The sequence below is a fragment of the Alternaria ventricosa genome, assembly GCF_023758065.1.
Source record: "Alternaria ventricosa strain BMP 2768 chromosome Unknown scaffold_14, whole genome shotgun sequence".
Taxonomy (NCBI): domain Eukaryota; kingdom Fungi; phylum Ascomycota; class Dothideomycetes; order Pleosporales; family Pleosporaceae; genus Alternaria; species Alternaria ventricosa.
This window is the reverse complement of record NW_026055694.1, coordinates 161,587-186,130: the sequence shown is the minus strand read 5'-3', so window position 1 is coordinate 186,130 and position 24,544 is coordinate 161,587. Positions and strand designations below refer to the sequence as shown.

At 53.5% G+C, this 24,544-nt stretch overlaps 10 protein-coding genes across 10 annotated transcripts; 5 read left to right on the top strand and 5 right to left on the bottom strand.

The window, feature by feature from the left end:
* Positions 1-102: 102 nt before the first annotated feature.
* Positions 103-2,187, top strand: J4E93_007645 (uncharacterized protein; the record flags this gene model as incomplete). Its single annotated transcript, XM_049345550.1, has 5 exons — positions 103-165; positions 219-389; positions 447-683; positions 739-1,387; positions 1,436-2,187. The coding sequence occupies 5 exons, from the start codon at positions 103-105 to the stop codon at positions 2,185-2,187; spliced, it is 1,872 nt and encodes a 623-aa protein (XP_049197077.1).
* A 1,779-nt stretch (positions 2,188-3,966) lies between these two features.
* Positions 3,967-4,479, top strand: J4E93_007644 (uncharacterized protein; the record flags this gene model as incomplete). The annotated part of the gene is made up of 3 exons (XM_049345549.1): positions 3,967-4,091; positions 4,288-4,421; positions 4,475-4,479. 3 exons carry the CDS (start codon positions 3,967-3,969, stop codon positions 4,477-4,479), a joined length of 264 nt encoding a protein of 87 aa, XP_049197076.1.
* A 695-nt stretch (positions 4,480-5,174) lies between these two features.
* Positions 5,175-6,574, bottom strand: J4E93_007643 (uncharacterized protein; the record flags this gene model as incomplete). The annotated part of the gene is made up of 3 exons (XM_049345548.1): positions 5,175-6,169; positions 6,220-6,331; positions 6,404-6,574. 3 exons carry the CDS (start codon positions 6,572-6,574, stop codon positions 5,175-5,177), a joined length of 1,278 nt encoding a protein of 425 aa, XP_049197075.1.
* Positions 6,575-7,477: 903 nt separating this feature from the next.
* On the bottom strand, positions 7,478-11,065 carry J4E93_007642 (uncharacterized protein; the record flags this gene model as incomplete). The annotated part of the gene is made up of 4 exons (XM_049345547.1): positions 7,478-9,866; positions 9,912-10,027; positions 10,076-10,982; positions 11,034-11,065. 4 exons carry the CDS (start codon positions 11,063-11,065, stop codon positions 7,478-7,480), a joined length of 3,444 nt encoding a protein of 1,147 aa, XP_049197074.1.
* An 865-nt stretch (positions 11,066-11,930) lies between these two features.
* Positions 11,931-13,085, bottom strand: J4E93_007641 (uncharacterized protein; the record flags this gene model as incomplete). The annotated part of the gene is made up of 1 exon (XM_049345546.1): positions 11,931-13,085. One exon carries the CDS (start codon positions 13,083-13,085, stop codon positions 11,931-11,933), a length of 1,155 nt encoding a protein of 384 aa, XP_049197073.1.
* A 175-nt stretch (positions 13,086-13,260) lies between these two features.
* Positions 13,261-14,071, top strand: J4E93_007640 (uncharacterized protein; the record flags this gene model as incomplete). Its single annotated transcript, XM_049345545.1, has 3 exons — positions 13,261-13,327; positions 13,378-13,458; positions 13,509-14,071. The coding sequence occupies 3 exons, from the start codon at positions 13,261-13,263 to the stop codon at positions 14,069-14,071; spliced, it is 711 nt and encodes a 236-aa protein (XP_049197072.1).
* Positions 14,072-14,162: 91 nt separating this feature from the next.
* On the bottom strand, positions 14,163-15,114 carry J4E93_007639 (uncharacterized protein; the record flags this gene model as incomplete). The annotated part of the gene is made up of 3 exons (XM_049345544.1): positions 14,163-14,804; positions 14,852-15,012; positions 15,066-15,114. The coding sequence occupies 3 exons, from the start codon at positions 15,112-15,114 to the stop codon at positions 14,163-14,165; spliced, it is 852 nt and encodes a 283-aa protein (XP_049197071.1).
* Positions 15,115-15,497: 383 nt separating this feature from the next.
* On the bottom strand, positions 15,498-16,121 carry SPM2 (Ubiquitin-conjugating enzyme spm2; the record flags this gene model as incomplete). The annotated part of the gene is made up of 5 exons (XM_049345543.1): positions 15,498-15,558; positions 15,612-15,691; positions 15,740-15,865; positions 15,916-15,995; positions 16,049-16,121. The coding sequence occupies 5 exons, from the start codon at positions 16,119-16,121 to the stop codon at positions 15,498-15,500; spliced, it is 420 nt and encodes a 139-aa protein (XP_049197070.1).
* A 425-nt stretch (positions 16,122-16,546) lies between these two features.
* J4E93_007637 (uncharacterized protein) lies at positions 16,547-21,814 on the top strand (the record flags this gene model as incomplete). Its single annotated transcript, XM_049345542.1, has 5 exons — positions 16,547-16,691; positions 16,960-17,166; positions 17,219-17,307; positions 17,354-19,804; positions 19,850-21,814. The coding sequence occupies 5 exons, from the start codon at positions 16,547-16,549 to the stop codon at positions 21,812-21,814; spliced, it is 4,857 nt and encodes a 1,618-aa protein (XP_049197069.1).
* Positions 21,815-22,091: 277 nt separating this feature from the next.
* Positions 22,092-24,410, top strand: J4E93_007636 (uncharacterized protein; the record flags this gene model as incomplete). The annotated part of the gene is made up of 3 exons (XM_049345541.1): positions 22,092-22,212; positions 22,278-23,176; positions 23,223-24,410. 3 exons carry the CDS (start codon positions 22,092-22,094, stop codon positions 24,408-24,410), a joined length of 2,208 nt encoding a protein of 735 aa, XP_049197068.1.
* Positions 24,411-24,544: the final 134 nt, after the last annotated feature.

Sequence of the window (24,544 nt, the reverse complement as noted above, 5' to 3'; positions counted from 1 at the left end):
CCTGTCGCCTTCACCTGAGACGGGCACCTTGCCAACTTTCGCATGTCGTAGCCTCGCCCGCACCACAACCTCGCTCGCGCCTATCCCACCCCCGAACCCGCAATGGCACGCGACAAGTTTGCTCGACAGAGCCTCGGTGGCACGCTCCATCAGCGCATCAAAGAGGTAGCTGCAACCACGCGCAAACAGGGCATACGGCAGTCGCTAATGCGCTTTAGTCACGCGTCTTGATGGTAGGAGCTGGCGGCATCGGCTGCGAACTTCTCAAGAACCTCGTTCTCACCGGCTTCGGCGAGATACACATCGTCGACCTCGATACCATCGATCTCAGCAACCTCAACCGCCAGTTCCTGTTCCGCAATGAGCACATCAAGAAGTCCAAAGCACTGGTACGGCAGGAACTACCTCCCCAAGTAGTTGAAAGACGTTGCGCTGACAGCTCATAGGTTGCGAAAGAGTCGGCCGGCAAGTTCAATCCCGACGTCAGCATCGTTGCGTACCACGACAACATCAAGGATGGCCAGTTCAACGTCGCGTGGTTCCAGAGCTTCGGCCTCGTCTTCAATGCGCTGGACAACCTCGATGCGCGGCGACATGTCAACAGGATGTGCCTTGCCGCCAATGTGCCGTTGATCGAGAGTGGCACGACTGGCTTCAATGGACAGGTCCAGGTTATCAAGCGGGTGCGCGACCTCAATACGACTATTTTACTGAACGATTGAGCTAATTGTATTATAGGGCGAAACCGAATGCTACGACTGCACGCCAAAAGCCGCGCCCAAGTCCTTCCCCGTATGCACCATCCGAAGCACACCCTCGCAACCCATCCACTGCATAGTATGGGGAAAGTCGTATCTGTTTGCCGAAATCTTTGGCACCTCGGAGGACGAAGCGCCCGAACTAGATCACAGCGAAGATGCCGACAACGCAAGCGAAGTCGCGAATCTGCAGAAGGAGGCACAAGCGCTGAAGCGCATTCGCGATTCCATGGGTTCCCAAGACTTCTCACGACTGGTGTTCGACAAGGTGTTCAAAGAGGACATTGAGCGGTTGCGGAGCATGGAAGACATGTGGAAGACCAAACGGGCGCCAGAGGCCTTGGACTACGACGTGCTTATGCAAGAATCGCTGGGTGTGGGCGCGGGAATCGCGCAGCAAGACCAAGTCACATGGAATGTAGCCGAGAACTTCGCCGTCTTCGTGGACAGTATCAAGCGACTCAGCACCCGGCTGGAAGAGACGCGCGCAAATGCCGACGTTGGCAATGCGGCACCTATCCTCAGCTTCGACAAGGACGATGTGGATACGCTGGACTTTGTCGTTGCGAGTGCCAATCTGCGCTCACACATCTTCGGCATCGAGATGCGATCCAAGTTTGATATCAAGCGTAAGGAAGCGCCCACACATGGCTGGAATAGCTGCTAACTGGTTACAGAAATGGCTGGCAACATCATCCCCGCCATTGCGACAACAAACGCCATGACCGCCAGTCTCTGCGTCTTACAAGCCTTCAAGGTTATGCGCGACCAGCTCGACAAAGCCAAGATGGTCTTCCTCACCCGTAGCACCGAGCGCGTCATTTCAAGCGAATCACTCCGACCGCCGAACCCCCACTGTGCGACCTGTGGTGTATGCTATGCCACCCTGCACGTCGATACACCGCGCGCGAAGCTAAGCGATCTGATCAACATGGTCCTGAAGGAGAGGCTCGGGTACGGAGAAGAGTTCAGCGTCAAGCGCGATTCGGATATACTCTACGACATGGACGAAGACATTCATCTCGACAAGACATTTAAGGAACTCAACTTGAAGAACGACACCTTCCTCACGGTTTCTGACGACTCGGAAGAAGACGCAAAAGTTGATCTAGTGCTCTGCATCATACACACAGAATTCACCGAGAACGCGAACTCACTTAGGTTACCTGATGAGATCAAGATTCCGAGCAAACCGAAGGCACCTGCGCCAGAGACCAATGGTCATGCGACTGTCAACGGCACCGCTACTAATGGTGTCACCAACGGAAGCACGAACGGCGCTGCGAAGCGCACAGCCAGCCAAGCAGGCCTGGAGGACGACCTCGTCCGAAAGAAGGGCAAAGTCATGGAAGAGTCGCAGAAGAAAGACGATGGCCACATAACCATCGAGGATGACAAGGACGGAGCGATTGTCATCGATGACGACTGAATAAGCCCACGACAGAAGTTTTGTTGCTGGCCGCATCTTGGCGTATCGTCTTTACCTTGGACCTCATGATCGTTTTGGTCGTCTACAGACGATTATTGGAGTATTCGATATGCTTCATTCTTCTCGTCCCGCCATTGGATCATCAGCGCTCAATCGTCTTTGACAGCCATTCTACTCCTCCCACCACGAACATCAGTCCAGCAAAGTGCGCGTCACCGAAGCGCAAACGGCATATAGATTTCCTTTTTCTTGTACTATACACCAATCAGTCGCATGGAAACGTTTGGCACGGGCGTCTTTTGGGAGACTCACTGGTTACATACCTCAGTCTGGATCATTTGGTGGAAGGAAGCACATCTGGAGAGCGCCACTGGGCCGTCTTGCAAGGCCGAAATGGCAGTTGAATGGGAAAAATATCAACCAGCGTAGTAAAGTTAATGGAATCAGACGGCAGATAAGCCGCCATCCAAGTTCAACACACAGTTATGTGCATATCGGTTTTCTGCGAGGAACAATGCTGCGTGAGCGATCTCTGAGGGGTTGCCGAAACGATTCAACGGGATGCGTTGCTGAAGCTCAGTGGCATTCAAGTCTGGCCATCGTTAGAGGATATCTTCTTTCACATCATCGTGCCATGCGTACCTTTTGTCATGTCCGTTTCCACGTATCCAGGTACAAGAGCATTGACCCGCACTTTGTGACTCGCATACTCTGTAGCCAAAGCACGCGTAAACCCCAAGACACCCGCTTTCGACGCCGCATACGCAACGGCTCCATAACCACCTTGCAAACCCAGCAGCGAACTGACATTGATAATGACAGGATCTTCATCTTCAGCTTGACTCCTACCTCTCAGATACCCATTCCTGTTACAGACGTAAACAAGTCAACAGACCGCACATAAAAACAGGGCCTCACATAACAAGCGTAAAACACATTTGGGTGTACACACCGTATCAGAAACTTGGTCCCCAGCATCATAGAAGTAAGATTCGTCCGAATGATACTTTCCACGTCCTCTTCATTCAATCCCGAGAAGAGCTTCGCCTGCGTGACACCCGCACAATTTACAACCACGTCGATGCGCGAAGGATGTGTCGAGAACGCAGTTCGTTCTGGCTTGGGTAGATGAGCAATGAAAGGGCGCGAGGGGTGTAGGTGCCAGAAGTTGGAACCTAGCGATATATCGCCTGCGATGTAGCCGTGTTGGTATGATGGTGGTTCTGCAGAGTCATGTGTCTCTGTATTTGAAGGTGAATCTGGTGATGAGGTGGATGGGAGGGGTGTTAGGCTTGCTATGGCGGTTTTTAGATCGGGTTCGGAGCGCGAGATTAGGGTGCAGCGGTATGCGTTTTTGGAGAAGAGTTGTGCGATTGCGAGGCCGATGCCTCGGCTGCCGCCTGTGATGAGGACGTGTCGTGGGCGGTGCGCCATGGTGGTGGGATGGGCACTTTGTGTTTTGGAATGCGGTCAAGTCGTCCGTGGAGAGAATTCCGTCTGGGGTTGAATCTTCTTTCAAAGTGGTCCCTCGTGATGGCTTTGCTTTTACAAGAAATTGAAAAGGTATAGTCTAATGTAGATGGGTGATGTAAGCCATCCACTCCCCATCTCGACGTTCGCCCACGCGAGAAAACGTGACAGCGCGCGCGCCTCCGCAACTTCCCCGCGATATCCACCATCTCTCACACAACATCCCACTCGACGCCGCTATAATTAAACATCTCGCCTTCAGACCTCACTCGGAAGCTATCAGACTTATATTCCATACCGCGCATCACAATGACAGACGACAAACCCACCGAATACGTCACCCTCGTCTCAAACGACGGCTTCGAGTTCAAGATCCTCCGCTCAGCAGCCTGTATAGCAGGCACGATCAAGAAAGCACTGGATCCACTTTGTGAGTCACTGTTTCCCACAGACATGATTACAAAACTCGACTAACGCACCAACAGCTGGCTTCCGGGAAAACGCACAGAACCGCGTTGACCTGCCTACGATCAAGTACGCCGCCCTTGATCATCCTCCCATCCCTCACCGGGCCGCCACATTCCCACCAGAAGATACATCATAAGAGAAGAGGCTAATAGTGATACGTAGTGGTGTGGTGCTAGAGAAGGTCTGCGAGTACCTCTACTACAACCAGAAGCACGCGGAAAGCAAAGACGTGTCAGATATGGACATCCCGCCAGAGCTATGTCTGGAGTTGTTGATTGCAGCGGATTATCTGGATGGTATGTCTCCAGATTGTGGAATGGGAGAAAAGGGATTATGCTAACGTGTCTAGTGTGAGATTATGATTGGATATCCGGGATACGCTTCTATTTCCATATACCCAGCGCCCTTTTCAGGCGAAAATGAGAGGAGAAGATTGTGGGACAGGGTTCCATATGTAGGCTTGACAGCCGTGGTGGAAGGATGATGTGTTATGGGCCCGGGAGCAGTGGGGAGGTCTTATGCACAGGACACTACAGGAAGCGGAGAAGTCGAGCACAAGGGCTTTCCAAGTGGCCTGGACTCCGGACGCATGGCAGGTAATATATTGTCTAGCTGTTGGTCTGCTTCTTTGATTCTCAAAGATGTGCTACCAGGTCTCAAGTAGATGAAAGCATTCGAGTGCTATCTAAGACCAGGAGATCAGGGCTTTGCAGCCACCTCAACAAGAAGAAATACTGAACAGACCTGGAGACTTCATTGAGATAAACATATGCAAAGTAGGTGACCTAACATCGATGTAGGCTCCAGGATCCCGTGTTGGTAACAGTCCAATAACGAACGTGCTCTAAGTTGGTATTAAACGTACTAAGCGTGCTTAAAAAGAAAACGGCGAACAAGGTGAGTGCTCTAGCTGATAGCGAACAAGAAAAAAAGGCGCCCGCCCCTATGTAACAATAAGGAAAATCGCATGTTGAATGTTCAGCCGAACCAGCTTTCTCCACTCTTCCAAACTCCTAGGCATACCCATGCCGGCAACGTCATACCATGTCCTACTCTTCTGACGCCCAAACCTTCTCCCTCAGCACCATACGCTCGTTCTCCGTCTCGACCCCGCCATCAAGCGTCTTCTTCCATGCAAAGTATTCGCCCAACCGTATCTCAGCGTAACTCGCATAGTCGAACTCGATGAGCGAGATCTGCGCCTGGATCAACGCCCAGATGCCCCAGTAAAACCCTGGAACGCCACGGAAGCGATCGACCTGCTCAAACAGCATCTCGAGCTCCTCCTCCTTGTAACTTTTATTCTGGTGCGCGTTGAAGCTGCGGAGGTATTCGCGGAGAAAAGCGCGGCGAGTGGTGCGTGTGGGCATAGCGTTGTAATCGCAGTCGAAACCGCCCCATTCGGCGAAGTGGTTTGCAATGTCAAAGGAAGCAGGCGCAGGAGTCGCGTACTCGTAGTCGATAAACGACACGCATGCAGCTGCCGTGTCGGGCGAGTCTGACCCGCTCGACGCACTAGAACGGCGCGAGGCAGAGGCAGAGGACGGCGTAGGCTCGAGAATCACGTTGCCGGAGAGGAGGTCGCAATGGGCGAAGACAAACGGATTCGAGCCGCCTACACCGGGCGTGTCACCCAATAACGCTACTAAGCTTTCGAGTTCCTGCATGAGCTCGTCGCGCCGCTCGGCCTGCGCCGTTGTGTCGGTCGGCAGCGCGAGGATCCATTTCTGCATTGTTGTCCACACATTCGGGATGGGCTTGCCTGGCGTGAGGGTCGCCATGGCGGCTAGAGACGCACGCTTGTTGTTGTGAGATGTGAGTTGTGCGGGCGCGGGACATGTGCTGCTAATACTCGATATAGGTAATGTGGCATGCCATTCTCCCAGCCTCTGTGCTACTCCTCGCCAGACGTCTGGCCGTCGCAAATCTTCAGGCGTACATACGTCGCCTGGAATGTACTTGTATAGGAGACCATTTTCAAACCGCGCGTAGAGAGAAGGTGCGAGATTGTGGCGTGCGAGCAGCGAGTGGGAGCGGGTTTCCTCTAGTTTTCTTGTTTAGTCTCGGTCGTGGCGGCGATGCATGGTCACGTACTCTCGCGGTCTATGAGGACGTCTGTTCCCTTTCCGTATGCTCGCAGCAGTATCGCGTCGTCGTCGACCTCGGTCTTGGAGAGGCCGGGCAGGTTGTTCACCGCTTTCAGAAGCTATCCGTCGTCTTAGCCATGCGTGCAGAAACGGGGGCCGTTGCCAGTGCATGGCTGCGAGCATATGCATACCGTGTTCGTGATGCCATCGGTGAACCGCACAAACTCAATTGTGTCTTTGGTTTCCTCCCATTCTGGCCGCAGCGCAAGTATGAGGTTGAGGGCCGACTTCTCCGAGTCCGAGTTGTCGTAGTACTGCGGTATGTTCCGGAGTGAGTCGTATGGTGATTGTGCTTTACTCATAATGATGTTTGAACTATGCCATGGTTAGTCTCATGGTGCAGTGTGGTGTTGGCTGGGCGGTGGGAGAGTCGAGAGGACATGGATGGTGGCTTCGGCGCATGTGAAAGGGTAAATTCTGAACAACAGCGCTCGCAGTCGGAGGGGGCCATGACGTACCAATTGGGGATAGCAATGGCTGCGCGCAAAAGAAAAAGGGAGACAGCTGCGGCTCTGGGCGGTCGGGATGTCTTGTATGAAGGGAGGGTTGGACTGAGCATGTGCCGCGATTCGATCGACTACCCACGGGGGTCGCGTGGGCCCTTTTCTCAAGGGCTCTTCCCCTGTTCTAGCCCCGCAAAACCACACCGTCTGAGGACCCTGCCCTTGCCTCAGCCACACGCCACATGACGTCCCTCGGCCTGCCGACATCAATGCAGTGCACCCAACGCGCGGTCCAACCCAAGCTTGATCCTGTCCCTCGTTGTGACACAGGGCGATGCAGCCAGCTCACCACTGCCGTCTGCCTAGGCGGATAGCCGGCTCGGTATGTGCGACTTGTGGCTGTCTATGCACATCGACGTCGGCTGCGGGGCTTCGACTCTCGCTATTCAAGCTATAGGTGCGCTTCATGCCGCCGATTGGGTGTCGGCAAACGACCTGCTTGATGGATCATTGCCACGGGTTGATGTACACGCTGGCTCCATGACGTTCAAGTGAAGCCTCCAGTCGCTGCGAACAATCATATAGTACATTGCTAATCTCCCCACTGAGGCCAAGGCCGAAAGAGCCTCACTGAAAACGCCGCGCTTACTGCGCATAGGGTATATCCGTAGTCTAACACCAGAGCTGAAGTTGCACGTAGATCACACCCACCACCCAGAGCCTGAGCCACCTGTACCGTTGCGCCAAAACATATGCAAATCCTCACTGTACTTTCCTGCCGGTGCCTCTGCGGGCCCTCCACTTGTACGACCCAAGGCCAATATCCATGGCGTTACTCTGGAGGTTTGTCAAGCCATCGAACGACTCTTTACCCAACGTGATAACCTTCACAGTGTTGCCAAAGCCGACGACCACACTACGCTTCCCTAGTCTAGTCATTGGCCCAGGAGCTGTTACGAAAAGCTCGTCTTCATAAGGGACCTCTGTGGTGCCGTCCAGGTTATCCGGAACGAGTGGTCGTGAGCGAAAGTCGCCTGTGCTTGAGAGTGTCCAGGCCTCCCATGTGTCACTGTCGCCAACGAAGCCTCTTCGACTGCCTTTGGCAAAGACTCCCCCTAAGGAATTGGTGGCCTTCGGACTGCCTTGGTTTTGAGCTCGTTGCTTGAGCGCCGACGCAAGCGCCACTGGATCCACGCTTTGACTAGATTCATCAGTGCCTGAAGTCGTCGACGATGGCGTAGGTGACTGTAAACACCTCCTGATCCCCACGACACTGAGCGCATCTGTCGCCTCCCAAGCTCCGACAGGCTCGACGTAATGTACGGCCTCCTTTGCATGGTCGAGCCCCCGGCATCCGTGCTTCTCCCTGTCCAGTGGTTTTCCGAGACATATTTGTGACGACGTGTTGTCGTCGAGGGAGAAACTCTGCATAATCATGTGGTCTGTGTCTTGCTCTGTGTATGCGACAGCAAGCGAGTTCACTGTTGGAGCTCCACATTGACATGTCCGTCGCATAGGATACAAGACCCTGAAGGAGTGCGGCTTGACGTGGCCGATCTGGAAAGAGTGCACGAGCGCTCGGCTCGTGAAGTCGAATATCTCAGCCTCCTCGTCGCGGAGTGCAAAGATGAGGCCCAGACTAGGAACAGCCTCTATACATCGAATCTTCGCGGGATTGCTGCCTGGAGGTGGCCCGGGGTCAAGTCCGGCGACTACTTCGGACATCGTATTGCACTCCTCCATGAGTGGCAGGATGTGGACTTCGCCAGGCTTCGTTACGAACACAACGCTGGTGTCGCCCTTGAGTGAGGTGTAAGCTGTGGTGCAGACGATGGGACTGCTTGATATGCGCCTGGTATAGTGGATGCCTGTCCGTGCTTCGAGCCTGGTCAGGTGTCCGTCTGGAGTGATGATGATAAGGTAGAGCTTTTCGACATCTAAACGTGTCTTGAGGTAGGCAAAGGTAAAGAGAACGGGCGCCTGTCCACGGATGTCGATCTTGGGAAACAGAAGGAACCGTGATGCTGGGATATCCCATAAGCCGATCTGACCAGTGTCTGCACAGATCGCAAGGATGTTGCCACCATCGTCCATAGCCGTAGCATGTATGGGCCAGAGCTTTGGCTTCATCGTTGCTGTTTGCAGCGTTGTGTGCAGATACCCTCCGCGGCCATGTAGCCATAGTGCAGTGCTCCGGTCAAGAGATATGCTGGCAAGATGGCCTCTCGAGCAAGAAGCCAATTGCACAACGTCTAGGTTCTGCGGCGTCGGCAATGTCTTGATAGACAATGTGACTTCGTCATCTTCTGTCTCTTCAGAAGTTTTCGGAAGTCCAGTCCAGAGAAGATAGTTCATAAATAATGTTACAGCCGCGATAAACGTAACGACGAGCAAGGCTACCGGGAACGCATGTCCTTGCGCAAAGCGGCGGACGCCATCGGTGAAAGACAGCGGCGGCTGAGGTCGGTCGCGCCCGTATGCCCCTTTCGCAACCACGAGGATGGGGTCGTAGATACGGGCTACGAAGCTTGAAGCACCCGGCTTGATGAAACCAAATAGTTCCCGGGCAGTATTGTGATCCTGAATCCTAAGCCAATCAGCGGGTGTCCTAGCCTGATTGATTGGCGGTGGGCTCCATGTGCTGTCAGGGGTGCGTCTCCGTCTCCTAATCGTGAGATTTTGGCGAAGCGTATCGATGGATAATTGCTTGCCGTCGTTGTCGAAAAAGTGCCAGTTGATAGCGAGAATAATGGAACAGATCGCGACTGTGCCAGCAAAGCGCGTGCTGAGGGGTAGGGTACCTTCCAGCAGCGCTCCAAGCCATGACTGCCGTTCCGATCCTTTCTTGTTGTTTTGATTGAGATCGGCGCGGTCCAGGGAGTCTGAGAGTTCCATTCTTTGCACATCGACGCTGAGAACAGCAACAAAGAAGGTCAAGTGGAAAACAAGGTCGAACACTAGAGTGACGGCAGCGAAGACGCAAAAGTCGGCTACCCAGGGTGAAACGAGCCGGGAACAAATGTACAAGAGGGCCAAATTCTGGAAAGCAATAGCAAGGGATAGGTGACCGACTTCACCAAGCGCATTTCCGATTCGCTGGTGAGGGGGCATCTCCGGGGGTGTCTCGAGGACGACATTAATCAAACGAAATCTAGTCGTGTCAGCCAGGTCGGAGGAGAAGCAGCAGTGTACGCACATATTTCCCAATCCAAAACAAAAAACAACTCCGGGAAACCATGGGCGGGGTATTCGCGCTAAATCAATTCCAAGATAGGTACAGAGTGTGAAACTGGCGATGACGCAGATGGACATCTATTCAACATTAGCAATGGAAGTAGTAGCATGTGGGAGTGAGCCTACCTTGGCACATATGGTCACAAGCAGGCCGAACCAACTCTTGACTGCTCGCAGCTGCATCATCCTCCATATGACATAAACCGCGGTCACCAGGTAGGACGCTGCTAAGAACAAGTCGTCGTTCAAAGTCATCGGCTTGAACCGGAACTCGTAGAGTCGACTCCGCCCGACCTGACCGTCGGGCGGGAAGATGGTCCAGTCTGGGTCCAGCTTGTCAGCCAGAAGGCGCGACCGTGAGTCCCAAGTATCTCCCAAGCTCGAGTTGGTCTGGTCGAACAGCGTGATAACCAAGGCATCCGCGGCGCGAAGTTTGGTAGCCGAGAAGGACTTGCCGGCAAAGACGGTGCTCGGGCGCAGGGTGACATTGAGCGCCGAGCGGATGCGATTATGGGCGTTGATGGTATCGAGGAGGTTGTCGTCTTTCTCCAGCGCGCTCAGCGAGCAGTCCCAGTACATCAACGGCGAGTGCCAGCCCCACTTCTCTCCTGCGGGTGCGACGAGGCAGCCCGGGGCATCGCGCTGGAGCATGTGCTGGTCTCCGTACGCAGCGCTCTCTCGCGTGTCAAAACCACCGTTGATGAGCACTTCCTGGACATGCATAGCTTCGCGCAGCACCGGCAGGGCAATTGCATTCATGTAGTCGCCGTGGACCCAGACCTGGCGCACGACGACATCGGCGGGGCGCTCGCCCTCGACCTCGGTGGTCGATGTCCAAACATGCTTGGGGAGGTTGCGGAGGGCAGCGGCGGCGGAGCTGTCGGCCTGGAAGACGGCCTGGTAGCAGAGCAGGACGGAGACGGTGATGGTCAGGACAATGGAAAGCAGCCAATGGCGGGCCGTGGCAGTGCCGTGGGCCTGGAAGGCGCGGCGGATGGGGTGCGAGGTGTCGAGCCGTGGTGGTTCAGTGGTACTAGAGGTGGGTTTAGAGGCGGACGCGTGGTATGGGGCAGCAGCGACTCACCCACGCAGCGGATAGAGAAGATACCAGATCATGGCATGGCAGGGCGGCCGAGGGTTTGCGACGCACTCTTCGTCGAATGCGATGGGTACGGGTGTGGGGCTTGCTGAGCATCTGTCGGAGCAGGCGCGAGGGACGGCCGGCGAGGGCGCGTTGACTTTTGTGGGTTGGGATCTAAAGGCACCACGTCGGCGGGCGAGGGCGATGGCGCAGCGTCACTTTGACTTTGCGGCAACTCCCCAGGGCGGTCTTGGTCTCGATGAGCATGATTGATTATTCGTGGCGTTGGCGGCGCCGGCGACGTCGACTGAGCTGCCAAGCGCAGGCCATGTCTCATCCCATCCACCGCACCTTGGTGTTACACCCTCACCGCAGCGCGCCAATGGGCTGCCTGCCCTGCAACCGACTGGCGCACTCGTCCTACACGTTGTATTCACGTCGCCGATGCGCCTCTGCCTCTGCTTCGCCTTCGCACCTCGAAGCGGGACGCGACCTCAGTAGCTCGCAAAGCGGGGAATGATTGGCGTGTGGCTTCGTCTATTCAGGAGCTGTCACGGCACCGCTGACAGCATCCTAGTGCCCATCCTACATAGGTTCGCGGCGGCATCCCACATGCAGGGGCCCCGTCCCACGCTGGTGCTGCCAACTGCCTGCCTCAGGTCGCGCGTCTGCTATCCATCTACGCACCCTGGGTATCAAATAAATCTACACTACATCCAGCTTGTACCATAGTGCGCCGATATGTCCCAGCACACTCAGCCTGTACTACTTCGATCGTGACATCCCAGCCTTGCTGCCCAATATCCCCAATTTCGGTCCCATTCACAGCGGAGCCGCGTATCGCTGACCATCGGCGGCCTCAACACGGCCAAGCCGGCCTGTAAAGTTATACTTTCACTTTCACGTGCCGTCCATCTTCTCATTGTCGTCATCATCGTCTTCATCCATCTCCTCATCGGCGTCTTCCCAGTCCTCATCTTCCTCGCCGGTCGAGGGACCGAGTACGTCGTTGAGCTCCTTCAATATCTCATCCGCGTGCTCCTTCAGCCGCTCGTCCTCCCACTCCAGCATGTTGTAGAGCTTGAGGCAGTTCTCCAGCCAATCGCGACTGGCACGCAGTAGTGATGTCGCAACCTTTTCCTCTCCTTCGGTCTTTTGCTTTCCCGCGAGCAAGTGCAGGCACCAACCGCCCAGATACCAAGCATCGACACTGCCGTCGTTCTCGCCCACTAACCGCTCCAACACTTCGATAGCCTCGTCTTCCATCTCAGCTTCCATGAGCAGGCGAGAAAGACTGATGCGAGTCGAATAGTCTGGGACCTTGGGATCGTCCGGGTCGAGGTCTTTCCAAAGATCCATGCTCCGTGTCAGTGCGGATTTTGCTTCGTCGGGCTTGAGTTGCGAGATGCGTATCGATGCGAGCGTTTGTAGTGGTTCTGGGTTTTCGGGTGCGAAAAGTAGTGCTTCGGTGACGGCAGCGTTGCATCGCGCCTCGGCGTCTTCTTCCCAGGACAGATCCGTCATGTAGACTTCAGCAATACCACAGAGCGAGTTCGCTATCTTTTGCCTCTTCTCCTCTAGCAGCTCCTCGACTTCGTCCTTCTTCACCCGTTTGCCTTCCAGCTCACTGATCTCCCTCTTCAGCACTTCAATGCCCTTCTCGAACCACCGCACACTCTCGGCGCCTCCCTCCTCGTTTAATTGCGCTAGCCATAAGAACTTCTCAGCGCCATCGTTTGCGCCTTCTGGGTCGATTACAATCGCTGCTTGGAAGGCCTCGCGCGCAGAGTCTGGATCGCCCAGTTCGACGTTGATTTCGCCGAGGAGGTTCAGTGCAGGTAGCGCTGTAGCAGAGGGTTTCGATGTACCGGGCTGGAGTAGGTTGAGTGCTCTTCGTGCGGCGACCAGCGCTTCTTCGGGTTGTGACGTTTGTAAGAAGGTAGCGGCTTGAATCAAAAGTTCTTCTGGTGACGCCTTCGGTTTCTTCGATTCTTTTACCGCGCCACTCTTCGCGCTCTTCTTCGCCTTGCGATCGGTAGGTTTCGTTTTCGCCATGATGTGAGGTTTGTGTGGTGTTGTGGATGTATGATGTAGCGGTCCAAGATTCCCAAAAAATTCTAGAGATCGGCAGTCGGACGGAGCTAACGTGGGGAAGGCGCGCCCCGCCAGAGCAGCCTCAGCGTCACTTGCAGATGCCATCACTTTACTAATTCCCATACTAATTTGCACAATGGGTATCGAAGATCAGAAAGAGGAGCGTGAGGTGCTCGAGTCCATCTTCCCCGACGAGATCACAGGTAGCGCTACCTTGCGCGATGTCTTCTTACCATATACTGACACTCCGCAGATGTTTCCGAGACAGAGTTCCGAATCGCAATAACGCTCGACGATGGCCGCCACGAAGACGATGAAACCGAGGAAGAGCAACGTATGCGCTTATATTATCTCTACAGACAGATCCAAACTCACGTCCACCAGCTGTCATCATCCTAAATGTCTCCTACCCGCCCAACTACCCCGACGAAGCCCCCCGACTCGACGTAACACAACCGCCCAACGCGCCACGACACCAATACCTCGACATACAAGAAGACAAACAACGCCTGCTCGACTCGCTCACGGAGACGATAGAAGAGAACCTCGGCATGGCCATGATCTTCACCCTCGTAACCGTCCTCAAAGACAGCGCCGAGCTGCTCATAACGGAGCGCCAAAACGCGGAACAAGCCCTCGTCGATATCGCCAAGGCCAAAGCCGAGGAGGAAGAGAACAAGAAGTTCCAGGGTGAGGCGGTCACACGAGAGACGTTCCTCGCATGGCGAGACAGGTTTAGGAAGGAGATGGAGGATGAGAAGAGGCGGAAGGAAGAGGAGAAAGAGCTGGAGGACAAGAAGAAGAGGATTGTCAAGGAAGAGAAGAAGTTGACGGGTAAGGAGCTGTGGCAGCGGGGCTTGGTCGGCAAGGTGGATGATGATGACGATGATGATGATGGTGTAGACGGAGTGGATGTAGGGAAGTTGAAGATCGAGGCGGCTTCATAGTGACTACAGTGCATTGGCATGGCATGTCAGGTCGAACATATACCCATCTTGCAAAGCGCAGATAGAACAACCATAAGACAGTATATTGTGCTCATGATACCGGCTTGATAACTCGTAGAGGATGCCTCTTCCTTCCCCTCACAATCGTCTGGCCCTCCTTGAGAGCAAGCTCAGTCTCCATATCCACGATCCTCTGCATCTTCTTCGTCATCACTATATCATTCCTAATGTCCGCCTGGTGTGCTTCCTGGTTCGCCCTCAATGAATCACGAACTGCAGTTTGCCATTTCACAGTATCTTCGCGCTCCCTCGATTGCGCGGTTATGAGTACGTCCCACACGTCCTCCTGCTGACATATGGGCAGCCACCAGTTTTCCAGGAGGACCCTCGTGTCGAAGAGCTCGTTCTTGCGCCGTAGTCGCTGTTGGATGACGCGACTTAGTGCTGGAGGTTGCGGCTTCGTGAGGCGCAGGAAGGGTACGCCGTTTGCGGAGGCGAGAATAGGGACGCGGCGGGGTCCAGAGGTCTTTGCGTAGGGTCGCACGTTGAGGACGGCTCTCTCGGGTGGAAGGCACGCAAGCCGTTCTTTGGGAGGATCTGGTGGCGTCGTCTTTTCGTACCGTCTTATCGGAGGCGCGCGTGTTAGACCGCGGGGCAATTGGGATATCAGTTGCGTCAGAGTGCTTGCGCTGGCTGTATTGCCAATAGCGGAGGCATCGAGATGGTCGAGTGTCTATCCATTGTCAATTGATGAATTCAAAGCTGCAGTGACAGACCTACCTCATAACCAGCTTTGAAGCTCAGACCTAATTGATAAGGGCTCTGTATCTTCCTGTTCCGCCGGAATTTGTTGCGAATGGCGTTGAACAACGAGACTCGGTCGTCATCTGGGAGCGGAGCGGAGGAACATCGCGACAGCAAGGCTCGATAGAGAGCGATTGCTAGATACGATATTAGAGTTAATTGGTAGTTACCAAAAGGCTCGTTGTCTAACCTGCTACGCGGTGTTGTGTCGACCGTTTAGGCTGGAGGAATCGGGGCATGCATGAGATGGCTCGGTGGTGGAGGTCCGAGGCCTGCGCCGCAACGCGAAGGATTTGGGCTGGGATGTTGGATATCACGTGCGCACTACCTCTTTCCAAAGTACAGCATTGCGCGTATGTAGGTACTCGATATTTGCCAGGCTGGTGACTGACTTCAACATTCTGCTGTAAAAGCTTCATCAGAGACTCCGCAGAGAACAAGACAGGAGCAAAATGAAGTAATATATGTTGTTGATAATCCTGATCTCTTGTCAGGCTGTATGGCTACGCTAGCAGACCATAACTCCGTTCCATGCGCATTCATTTCCTTCGTGCATCATATCTTATGCCCATATCATCCCTGATCCATATATCCTTTCTGGGTCAGGCTGCGCGCGGTTCTTCTAGAACATCGCGCCTTCGGGTGGCTGTGGAAGCTTCTTGTTCTGAGGCAGCGCCATATACCTGTTGCGCAATTAGTCTTATGCAATTAAATTTCAGCTTATGGGCGTGCTAACCTTCGAAGCTCTATCAGTATCGTCTCCATGGTGAAATCGCGCTTCCATTGAGCCAGACATGGCAGCTTCGACCCGTCGACCTGCTATCGTCAATATGCGCCAAGTATCTACGCCTCCAACTATCGCACCTTTCCGTTCTGGGGGTTGACGCAGGGTAGGTTGATCTTGGTTGTGAACTTGATCTCCGGAGGGGTGTCGGGGTAGTCAGGGCCGCAGTGGATCGATACGCTGTAAATGCGGTTCTCGTGGACGCTCTGCGACGGGGTCAGTGTGCAGCTCATGACGTGGAGAAAGGAGCCCATACGTGTGGTGGGCCGAGAATGGTACCGTTCCAGTCGGACATCAGCAGGTCGTCGCCATTGTCAAGACCGTATGAACAGGCCTCTGTAAACTCTCAGTACCCTGTTACCCACGGCTATACCACAGATCTACCATACCGGCACCGAGACCCTTCTCGCCCTTCTCAAGCTCTTCCAGCAGGCGAAAGTTGCGCGGAACCTTAGCGCCCATAGCAGCGGTAGTTATGTGTGAAGGCTGAACAGAAGTGTGGCGCGTGAGGAAGTGGGATGGACCCCGCTATGCGATATTGACAGCTATAGACGGTTGTGGAGCGTTTTCGATTGGGGTTTGTAGCTAATATAGCTAGAGTGTAAGTTGCTGGCAGTGTCTCGACTTAAGCGCAATTGTAAAGTTCTGGGTGGCAGCAGGATAGATGTTTGTCTAAACATGCCTGTCGGGCCCGCTAGCGTCGATGGTTATGACGAGGCACCCGTGGACCAGGGTCTCACCTGGCACGCGTGAATCGCTTGGCCCGTCGCCCCAGACGCGACAACGTTGCCTTTAGCGATTCGACAGAACAACAACCCAATACCCAACTCTCAAGTCACTCTTTTGCCTGGAAAGATCGTCCAGATGCTTCGGCTCATATCAAAAGAATGACAGCTCAAATCTTGGCGGCTGAACTAGGCAACCTCATACAGGATGCAAAACGCAAGAATACCGAGCTACGCAATGCTGCAGAGACGGCCTTGAAAGACTTGAAATCGCTTTCCAATACTTCAGAAGCCCAACTCTCGGCTGGTGAGATGCCTACTGTCACTTGATCTGCACGTGTTGACGGAATCAAGATCTCTCCCGACGACCACATTTCATCTCGCCCTTCTTGATTGCCTGCGGAACTCAAAATGCCAAATTTGCATCTACTGGAATTTCATGTCTCCAGAGACTTTGCGTTTCGCGAGCATTACCGCGAGAACGGCTAACAGAAGTGCTTGAAGCCTTCAAGCAATCTGTTCCATCGAGTAATGAAGGCTGATCATAGCGCTTTCGACATAGCTGACGCTGCCAGGCCATGATATCCAGCTGAAGATACTGCAGGCGCTACCTTCACTGCTTCAGAACTATCCCGCAGAAATCCGCAGCGAGTCATTATCCGCTGTTCTGCAGATATGTTCAAGTCTCCAAAATGCGAAGAACTTTGCTGTCAGCAACACGGCTGCAGCCACGTTGCAACAATTGGTGATTGTCGTATTCGACAGGGTTGCGTCCGAAGATGGTATGATGCTGAAACAAGGAACACACGTGTTATAGGCTGACCAAGTTTGAAGAGAAAGCCTTGGAAATTCCTACCGTGACCGAGGTGAAAGGCGATGATGGCCAAGTCTCAGTCAGACCAGCTGCGAACGATGCCTACAAGGTCCGCCATCTTCTTTAGTACCAGTAGCTTTACTGACGAAATTCAGATGTTTACCGATCTCATCGCACTCATCGTTGGAGAGAAGCCAGTCTTCATGCGATTTGCTTCGTTGCCGCCAGCCTCGACGTTGGAGCTGATCGAAGCAATCCTGTCGAACCACAACAAGATTATGACGACGCATCCGGAACAGATTTACATTATGCGAACCCAGTTAATGCCGCTGATCATCCGCTCTCTATCCGATCGTCTGTCCTTTGCGGTGACTGTGCGCATCATTCGGATACTACATCTGATCATTCGGTATCACCTTGACACGCTTCCCTCCGAATGCGAGATTGCGCTCGGTCTCTTGAACCATATGCTCGATCCTGAGGCCTCTCAGGCATGGAAGAGAGTTCTCTGCCTTGAGGTGTTCCGCAGCATTTACGCCGATTCCAGACTTCTCCTAGCAATATATGCCCTATTTGATGCAGAAAGCGGGAAGAAGAACATATTTGGAGACAACCTAGCGGCTTTCGTGCGCCTTGCGACTGAAAAGCCAGCGGCGATTGGCTTAGGTCAGCAGTCAACAGCTGCCGCTGGTTTTAAAGAAGAGGTATCGGATCAAGCTGTCGCTGAAGCGGGTGCATTAGCTGGCGTCATAGGTGGCTCTGTGAGCGATACTAGCAATAATGCTCGTCCTTCTGGCATCAGTATGCAGTGGAGTTCTCTCAAGACTCCATGCATCGAACACCTCGACAAATCCGACCCGCCTGCATTACCTGAAACATACATATACAGCCTGGTATTGACATGCATCACCAACATTTCTGAAAGTCTAGCAAAATTTGTACTTCCTCTTACCGTACATCACGAGAGCAGAAGCCGGAAGAAAACTAAAGCCGAGGAAATGAATGAAGACGACACGGATGTTGCACCGCCAGATCGAAACACTCGGAAGCTTTCAAGGACTCATTCTTTCCGCAAAAAGACTATACCAGTCAATCCTCTGGATCTGACCGATCACCCGGCTTACTCGTACGTGCAGACCTCGACAAACTTGGTCACCGAATGCTGGCCAGCAGTCCTTGCAACCTGCTCGACATTTCTTAATGCTACGCTTGATACAGACTACTACAGGGCTCTGATCCGAGCCATACAGAAGTTTACTCAGGTTGCCGGACTGCTCAGACTCTCAACACCACGAGATGCATTCCTCACTACCATGGGAAAAGCAGCTGTCCCCTCGAATTTACTGCTAGCCAACGCTTCGTCTCCTACTAATGAGAAGTCTGGGATCTTCTCTAACGCGAGAGGGATGCTCAGCGTGGACAGCTTTGTGAGCCAAACTTCCTCAATGTCCACCGATAAGAACAGGCGACCTTCACACGACGTTACAGCCCCCACGCTGGGCCCTCGCAACTTACTGTGTCTGCGGGCTTTACTCAATCTTGCAATTGCACTAGGACCAACGCTGCAATCAGCATGGTCTATCGTCTTTGAGACGCTGCAAGTAGCTGATCTAGTGATGGCGTTGTCGAGCCAGAATAGCAGTCGCGCATCTGGATCTGGAATCCGTGCGGACATGGAGACCAATACAGAGAAATTAGAGGCAGAGACTTCAGCTGTCCAGAGTGCTGCTCGCAGGCTCTTTGAAAGTACAATTGATTATCCGAATGAGTCCTTTTCCGAGGTACTACAAGCGCTTTGCTCACTGCTAAACGGGATATCGTCATCAGAGAGCGGACAAAGAACCCCGAACACCTCCGGCCGTCCTCAGGTTTCACATCGGCGTCTCGGCAGTGCATCAGGAATCGGTCTCAATACAGATGCTAACTCCCGCGACTCGGCATTTGCGTTAAACAAGATTGGAGAGCTGGCGTCATTGAACGAAAGCAGGTTGTCGCAATATGATCCTGCTGATAGTGGATGGGACATCCTGATTCGAGAGGTTATACGCTACTCCACTGACAGTCGAAAAGCGACGCCGACGAGGCTGCTGGCAGCCGACATCTTAGCTAGGACAGTCAGGGAGATCGCTGAGCTCTCCATGTCCGACGACCAACGCGAAGACATACAGGCTCGCATACTGGCTGCACTGCAAAAGCAGATTACCGACCTCCATCATTACGATGGGGTCAACAAAGACACGATCAGCGACACTGATATACGGGTACATCAAATAGCTCTAGAAGCACTCAAGAGCGTGATTGAGCAATGCGGCGAGTCCCTAGTTGCTGGCTGGACCTCTGTTATTGAGAGCTTGATGAGCGTTTTCACACAAAAACTGCCATCAGCGCAGGGAAACCCGAAAGGCGCCGAGATCTCTGGGAACAGTCAAGCCACAAATTCGACTACAGATGTCATATCAAGATCTCTTGCTCGATCGGCTTTTGCGACAGCCAATCTCGTCTGCTCAGATTTTATGACTGCTGTTCCCGATGCTTGCCTCTCAACGCTCTTAGAACTCCTGCGCAGGTTCTGTTCCCAAAGGGAGGATTTGAACATGTCTCTTACCGTGAGTGATTCTCCTAACGCGTGATACGTATCTAACTTGTTACAGGCGATCACCTTCTTCTGGAACGTGTCAGACTACCTACAATCGCGGACCGATTTGTCCTCGTTGGCGGAGGTTGTTACTCAGACCAATGACAATAAAGACGTCGAGGATGCTGTAAGCACACATTCACAAGAAGGAAAGACTGCGGCATTGTGGCTTCAAGTTTTGCTAAACCTCTCATCCATCACAACGGATGAACGCATCGAAGTGCGGCACTCTGCAATCCAGACCATACAGAGAATCTTCGAGAACTGTTCAGATCAATTGTCATCGGAAGTTTGGTTGCTTTGCCTTCGTACAATCCTATTCGGTATGGTGGAGGCCAACTTGAACATCCAGAATGATGTTCGGATACAAACTTCACGCAAAGACAACCACAAGGAATGGGATGAGACTACGAAGGTGGTTCTTCAGACCCTGACCGTTCTCAACACTACCTACATGGAAAAGTTGGATACGTCTCAGCTTGGTGACGCATGGTCAGAACTACTGGAACTCCTGAACCGCTACTTCGAATACCACTCGCATGCGCTAGGGGCTTCGGTGTTCGCCACAATGACAGGTGTTCTCTCCCACACCGATACTGCTCAGGTATGGAGTACCGATCCTCTTCTCAAGACTGCAGCGGTATGGAGAAGCTACTTTTCCTCTTCAGACGCTTGGCAAGAGGTACACGAAGAGGACAACCAAGACGCTTTCGTCGCGTATGCAGAGGCTTTCAAAGCCATCTACCGCCTCTCTGACCGGCTCCTTAACAAGGATCTGCCTTTGATGCTTGCGAACCTCGAAGCTTGCGTTGTCAACTCGGACGAAGTCGCTTACTCTTCGGATCTGGACACTATGACCACTCTCCAGAATCGAGTGATGGAATGCTTAAGGATGGTCAAAACAGAAGAAGACAACGACATTCCACCGTATCTAATACGCATGTTGGGCCGGTTCATTACGCTGCCGTACACCTCCTTGGCTAAATTACCGGAAAAGCGCGGGCCAACTTTTGTCGCACTCTCAAAAGCCTCCATGACGCTGCTGCAAGACATCGTCGTCAAAAACGTTGAGCTGAAAGAGATCTACACGACGGATGCACTGTCGTTCGCTTTTACCAGTCTGGCACAACCGATTGAAGAGAAGTACGTGTGGCAACAAGAGGGTCGAGCACCGACCTTATGGCAAAAAGCTACAACAACATCTACAGCTATACTCGAGTCGGTATTGCCACACGTCAACCCCAACCAGGAGATCTGGACCACCCTTGTTGATATTGCGCACTGCATCACGCGTGCACAGTCATTGCCCAATGCCCCCGCCTCTCTAGAGAAGGACGAACAGTTCGACATGCAATCTTTCGCTCAATTTCGCAGCCTAATTACCCTACCACTAGGCTCGAATTCTCTCCCGCATGATCTCCGGAGAAGCTACGCGCGCAATCTCTTCAGCACATCTCTGATACACAGTCCTCTATCCGGAGAGCTACCCGACATTAGCACTTCTCCACTCGAGGAGCTTTACAAAACACGTTTAGGGCAGACTGCCGAGCTGAACTACACCTGGCGACCAGACATGAGCTATGTCTGCCTTTCTGAGCTCTTCCATCTCGTCGCCGTGAACGACAGTAGTCGCGAACGTATCTGGCTGGCCAAAGCAGCGGCCCCATACCTTATCTTGAGATGCGCACTTCCCCTCAAGACGTATATCGCAGACCAGCCCCTTCGCGGTCGCATGCCTGCGCCAGAGTCGCAGAGACGCGAGCTGCTGTTTGTATTGGAGCAACTGGAACAGTTGGAGAGCGAGCCGCAGGCTATACCTGATGCTCCGGGTGTCAGGTCACAACATAGGAGGCATTTGCATAGGCTGTACCCGTTGCTTCTCAAAGCGACAAGGGTAGCTAGACAGGATGTGGAGGTGTTTGAACACTTGGCGAAGCTGACTGATCTGGTTGGGGAGGAGTTTGGGCTAGACGATGATTGAGAGGCATGTTACGCCATTAAATGAGCACTTCTAACTTTTTCGAATGCTTCTATGCACACGTGATGTCCCGATTGTCTTGAAGAAGTCAAGGTTTCCATATTTAATAGGTAATGACTTGAAGTAAAGCCTGAGCAGAACGGCGGCCTTCGTACCTCGAACAGCGGCTCGGGCTAAGCGGTTCCTTCCATCCCCGCAAAAGCACAGACATCGGAGACATCGAACAGCTCCACACATTAACTTCTTGTCGCGGAACACTCGCGCGCAGGCGGAATTAGCCATGAGCGCCGCATCGCCAGCAGACAGGAATAATGCGAGCGATACCATGAGTCCGCCAAACGAATCCGGCAGTAGCGCAAAGCGGAAACACGAGAATGGCACGCCCGTCCAGCGCGCGAAGCGTAAGTAATCCTGTCGTGCATGAGATGGCATGCGACCCGACACTGACTCTGTCTACCCATCTCAGGCAACAGGTATATCAGCATCGCGTGCAATGAGTGCAAAAGGAGGAAGATCAAGTGCAACGGCGAGACACCATGCCAGCGCTGTGGCAATCTCAACCTGGAGTGCGCCTACGCTCCCAACTGCTGCAACTCGTTCAAAGACAGCGACGAGTTCAAGCAGATGTCGACGCATATAACTTCTCTCCAGCAGCAGGTCGACGATCTTTTCCAAAACCTCAGCGCGCTCCGAGCCCAGGTCGACGTACAGAGCAACGGCTCAATCGGCACACCCTTCAATCCAGACTACCAGCAGACGCCTATGCTGCCTCCTCCCTCCGCCCGCTCGCGATCGAAATCCTTCAGCAAACACCCCCGCTTCCACGGCCCGACGTCGAATGCATTCAATGTAGGGGTGGCGAGGTCGAGCCTGAAGACCATGGGCATAAACGCTGGCGAGGAAGGCGAAGACGACGGCATCTTGACCCGCGACGCGACACCCAGGGCATCGCCTCCCATACCCAGCGCTATGATGCCGAAACGCGCCCTACACGCGGATAAAGACCCGATCTGGTCCATTTCGAAGCACGAGGCTATCCGCTTGGTGCATGTATGGCACGAGGAGATGGGTATCATGTACCCCATCCTGGAAGTCGATAGATTGCAGCGCTATGCCGAGATGCTGTTTACCTTTGTCGAAGCAGCGGCCAGGTCGGGTTTGATGCAAGGTGCTCTTCCTGGGTCGGACGCAATGGTGGACGACCAGATCAGCGTGCTGAAGCTCGTTCTCGCTATAACACTGGTTCTGGAAGGTGGGGGAAAGGATCCCCTGGGTGAGAGGCTTTTCGAGAACGTGCATAAGATCGTTGACAAGGCCTTGTCTGAGCCTGTTAGCCTCCATGGGATCAACTTGCTGGTGTTGACAGTGAGTAGTACGTTCGGGTGTAATTGGACTCTGCTTACAGACTTAGGCTATGTATCACTTCACTCGGGACGACGAAGCCATGGCATGGCGAGTAATCGGTCTGGCTGCACGACACTGTCTGGAGTTGGGCTTACATCGTCGAGACACATACGTGGCTCTCTTCCCTGATCCTGAAGAGCAAGCGGCGGCGATTCGTACTTTCTGGACTATCTATGTGCTGGACCGCCGGTGGAGCTTCGGCACCGGCATGCCTTTTGCTCTGCAGGACGCGGATATTGACACTAATGTTCCGAAGCCGGACATATCAACGCACGAATCCACGCCGTATCTCAACGCCATGATTCAGTACTCTGTTATCGGTTCGAAAGTATGGAAGTCTGTCGCCGATGTAGGACACCAAGATAAGATCAACAAGGACGATATCTCTTTTCTTGACTTCCAGGTTCTGAACTGGCATCGTAGTATACCGGAGACGCTGAAGTTTGTCCACCCGGACAGTGGTAGACAGGTTGACCCTCCTGCACGGGTCATCCATCGTCTACAGGTCGTGCTCTACCTCCGAGCCAACCAGATGCGAATACTCATCTATCGCCCAGTACTACATACCGCAACTACCATCATGGAGAACCTTGACTTTGCGCACGTCGTAGTCAAGGTCGCCAAAGACACCATCCGCATACTGACATATATCAACCAAACCTCGGACATCTACAGAAGCCAGCAGACCATGTTCAACTACTTCCTGATATCGGCGCTGGCGGTACTCTTTCTAGCTGTGGCTCACGCGCCGGCCGAATTCAGCCAGCAGTCTCGCGACGAGTTCTACATGGCGCTTGAGCTTGTCCGTGGTCTTTCGTCAAACTCGTACGTCTCGAAACGCTTGTGGAGAACGATCAAGACAATCAAGGAAGTTGGGCCCCGTCTCGGGCTTGTTATACGCAACGATGACACTCACGATGCACACTCTTCCGCCGCAGTCGCAATGGCGGGCCTTGCAGGTCACTCGATGGATGATCTTGCCCTGTTTTCGAATGGCCGTAATGGGCCTAACCTCGACACACCGCATGGAATGGCTAGCGATTTGACGACGTTGTTTGAGGCTGCTGGGGGTATCTTCAATCTCAACGGCTTTGGGGGACCCGGAAGTGAGCTGCCTAACTCAAATGGAGAGTTTGTGAACGGGTTCTCACATGAGAATGACGAGCTGGCGAGGATACTAAGGGACTTGTTTTGATGCCCGGGTGTAGCTATTGGGCTACCATTCTTCTGATATATCATGGACACTTACGTCGCTCTTGTAATACTCACTACGTACTTGAAATAATATTCTGTAGGTAACAGTACCTTCGTGATTCATCTGCCCTATAC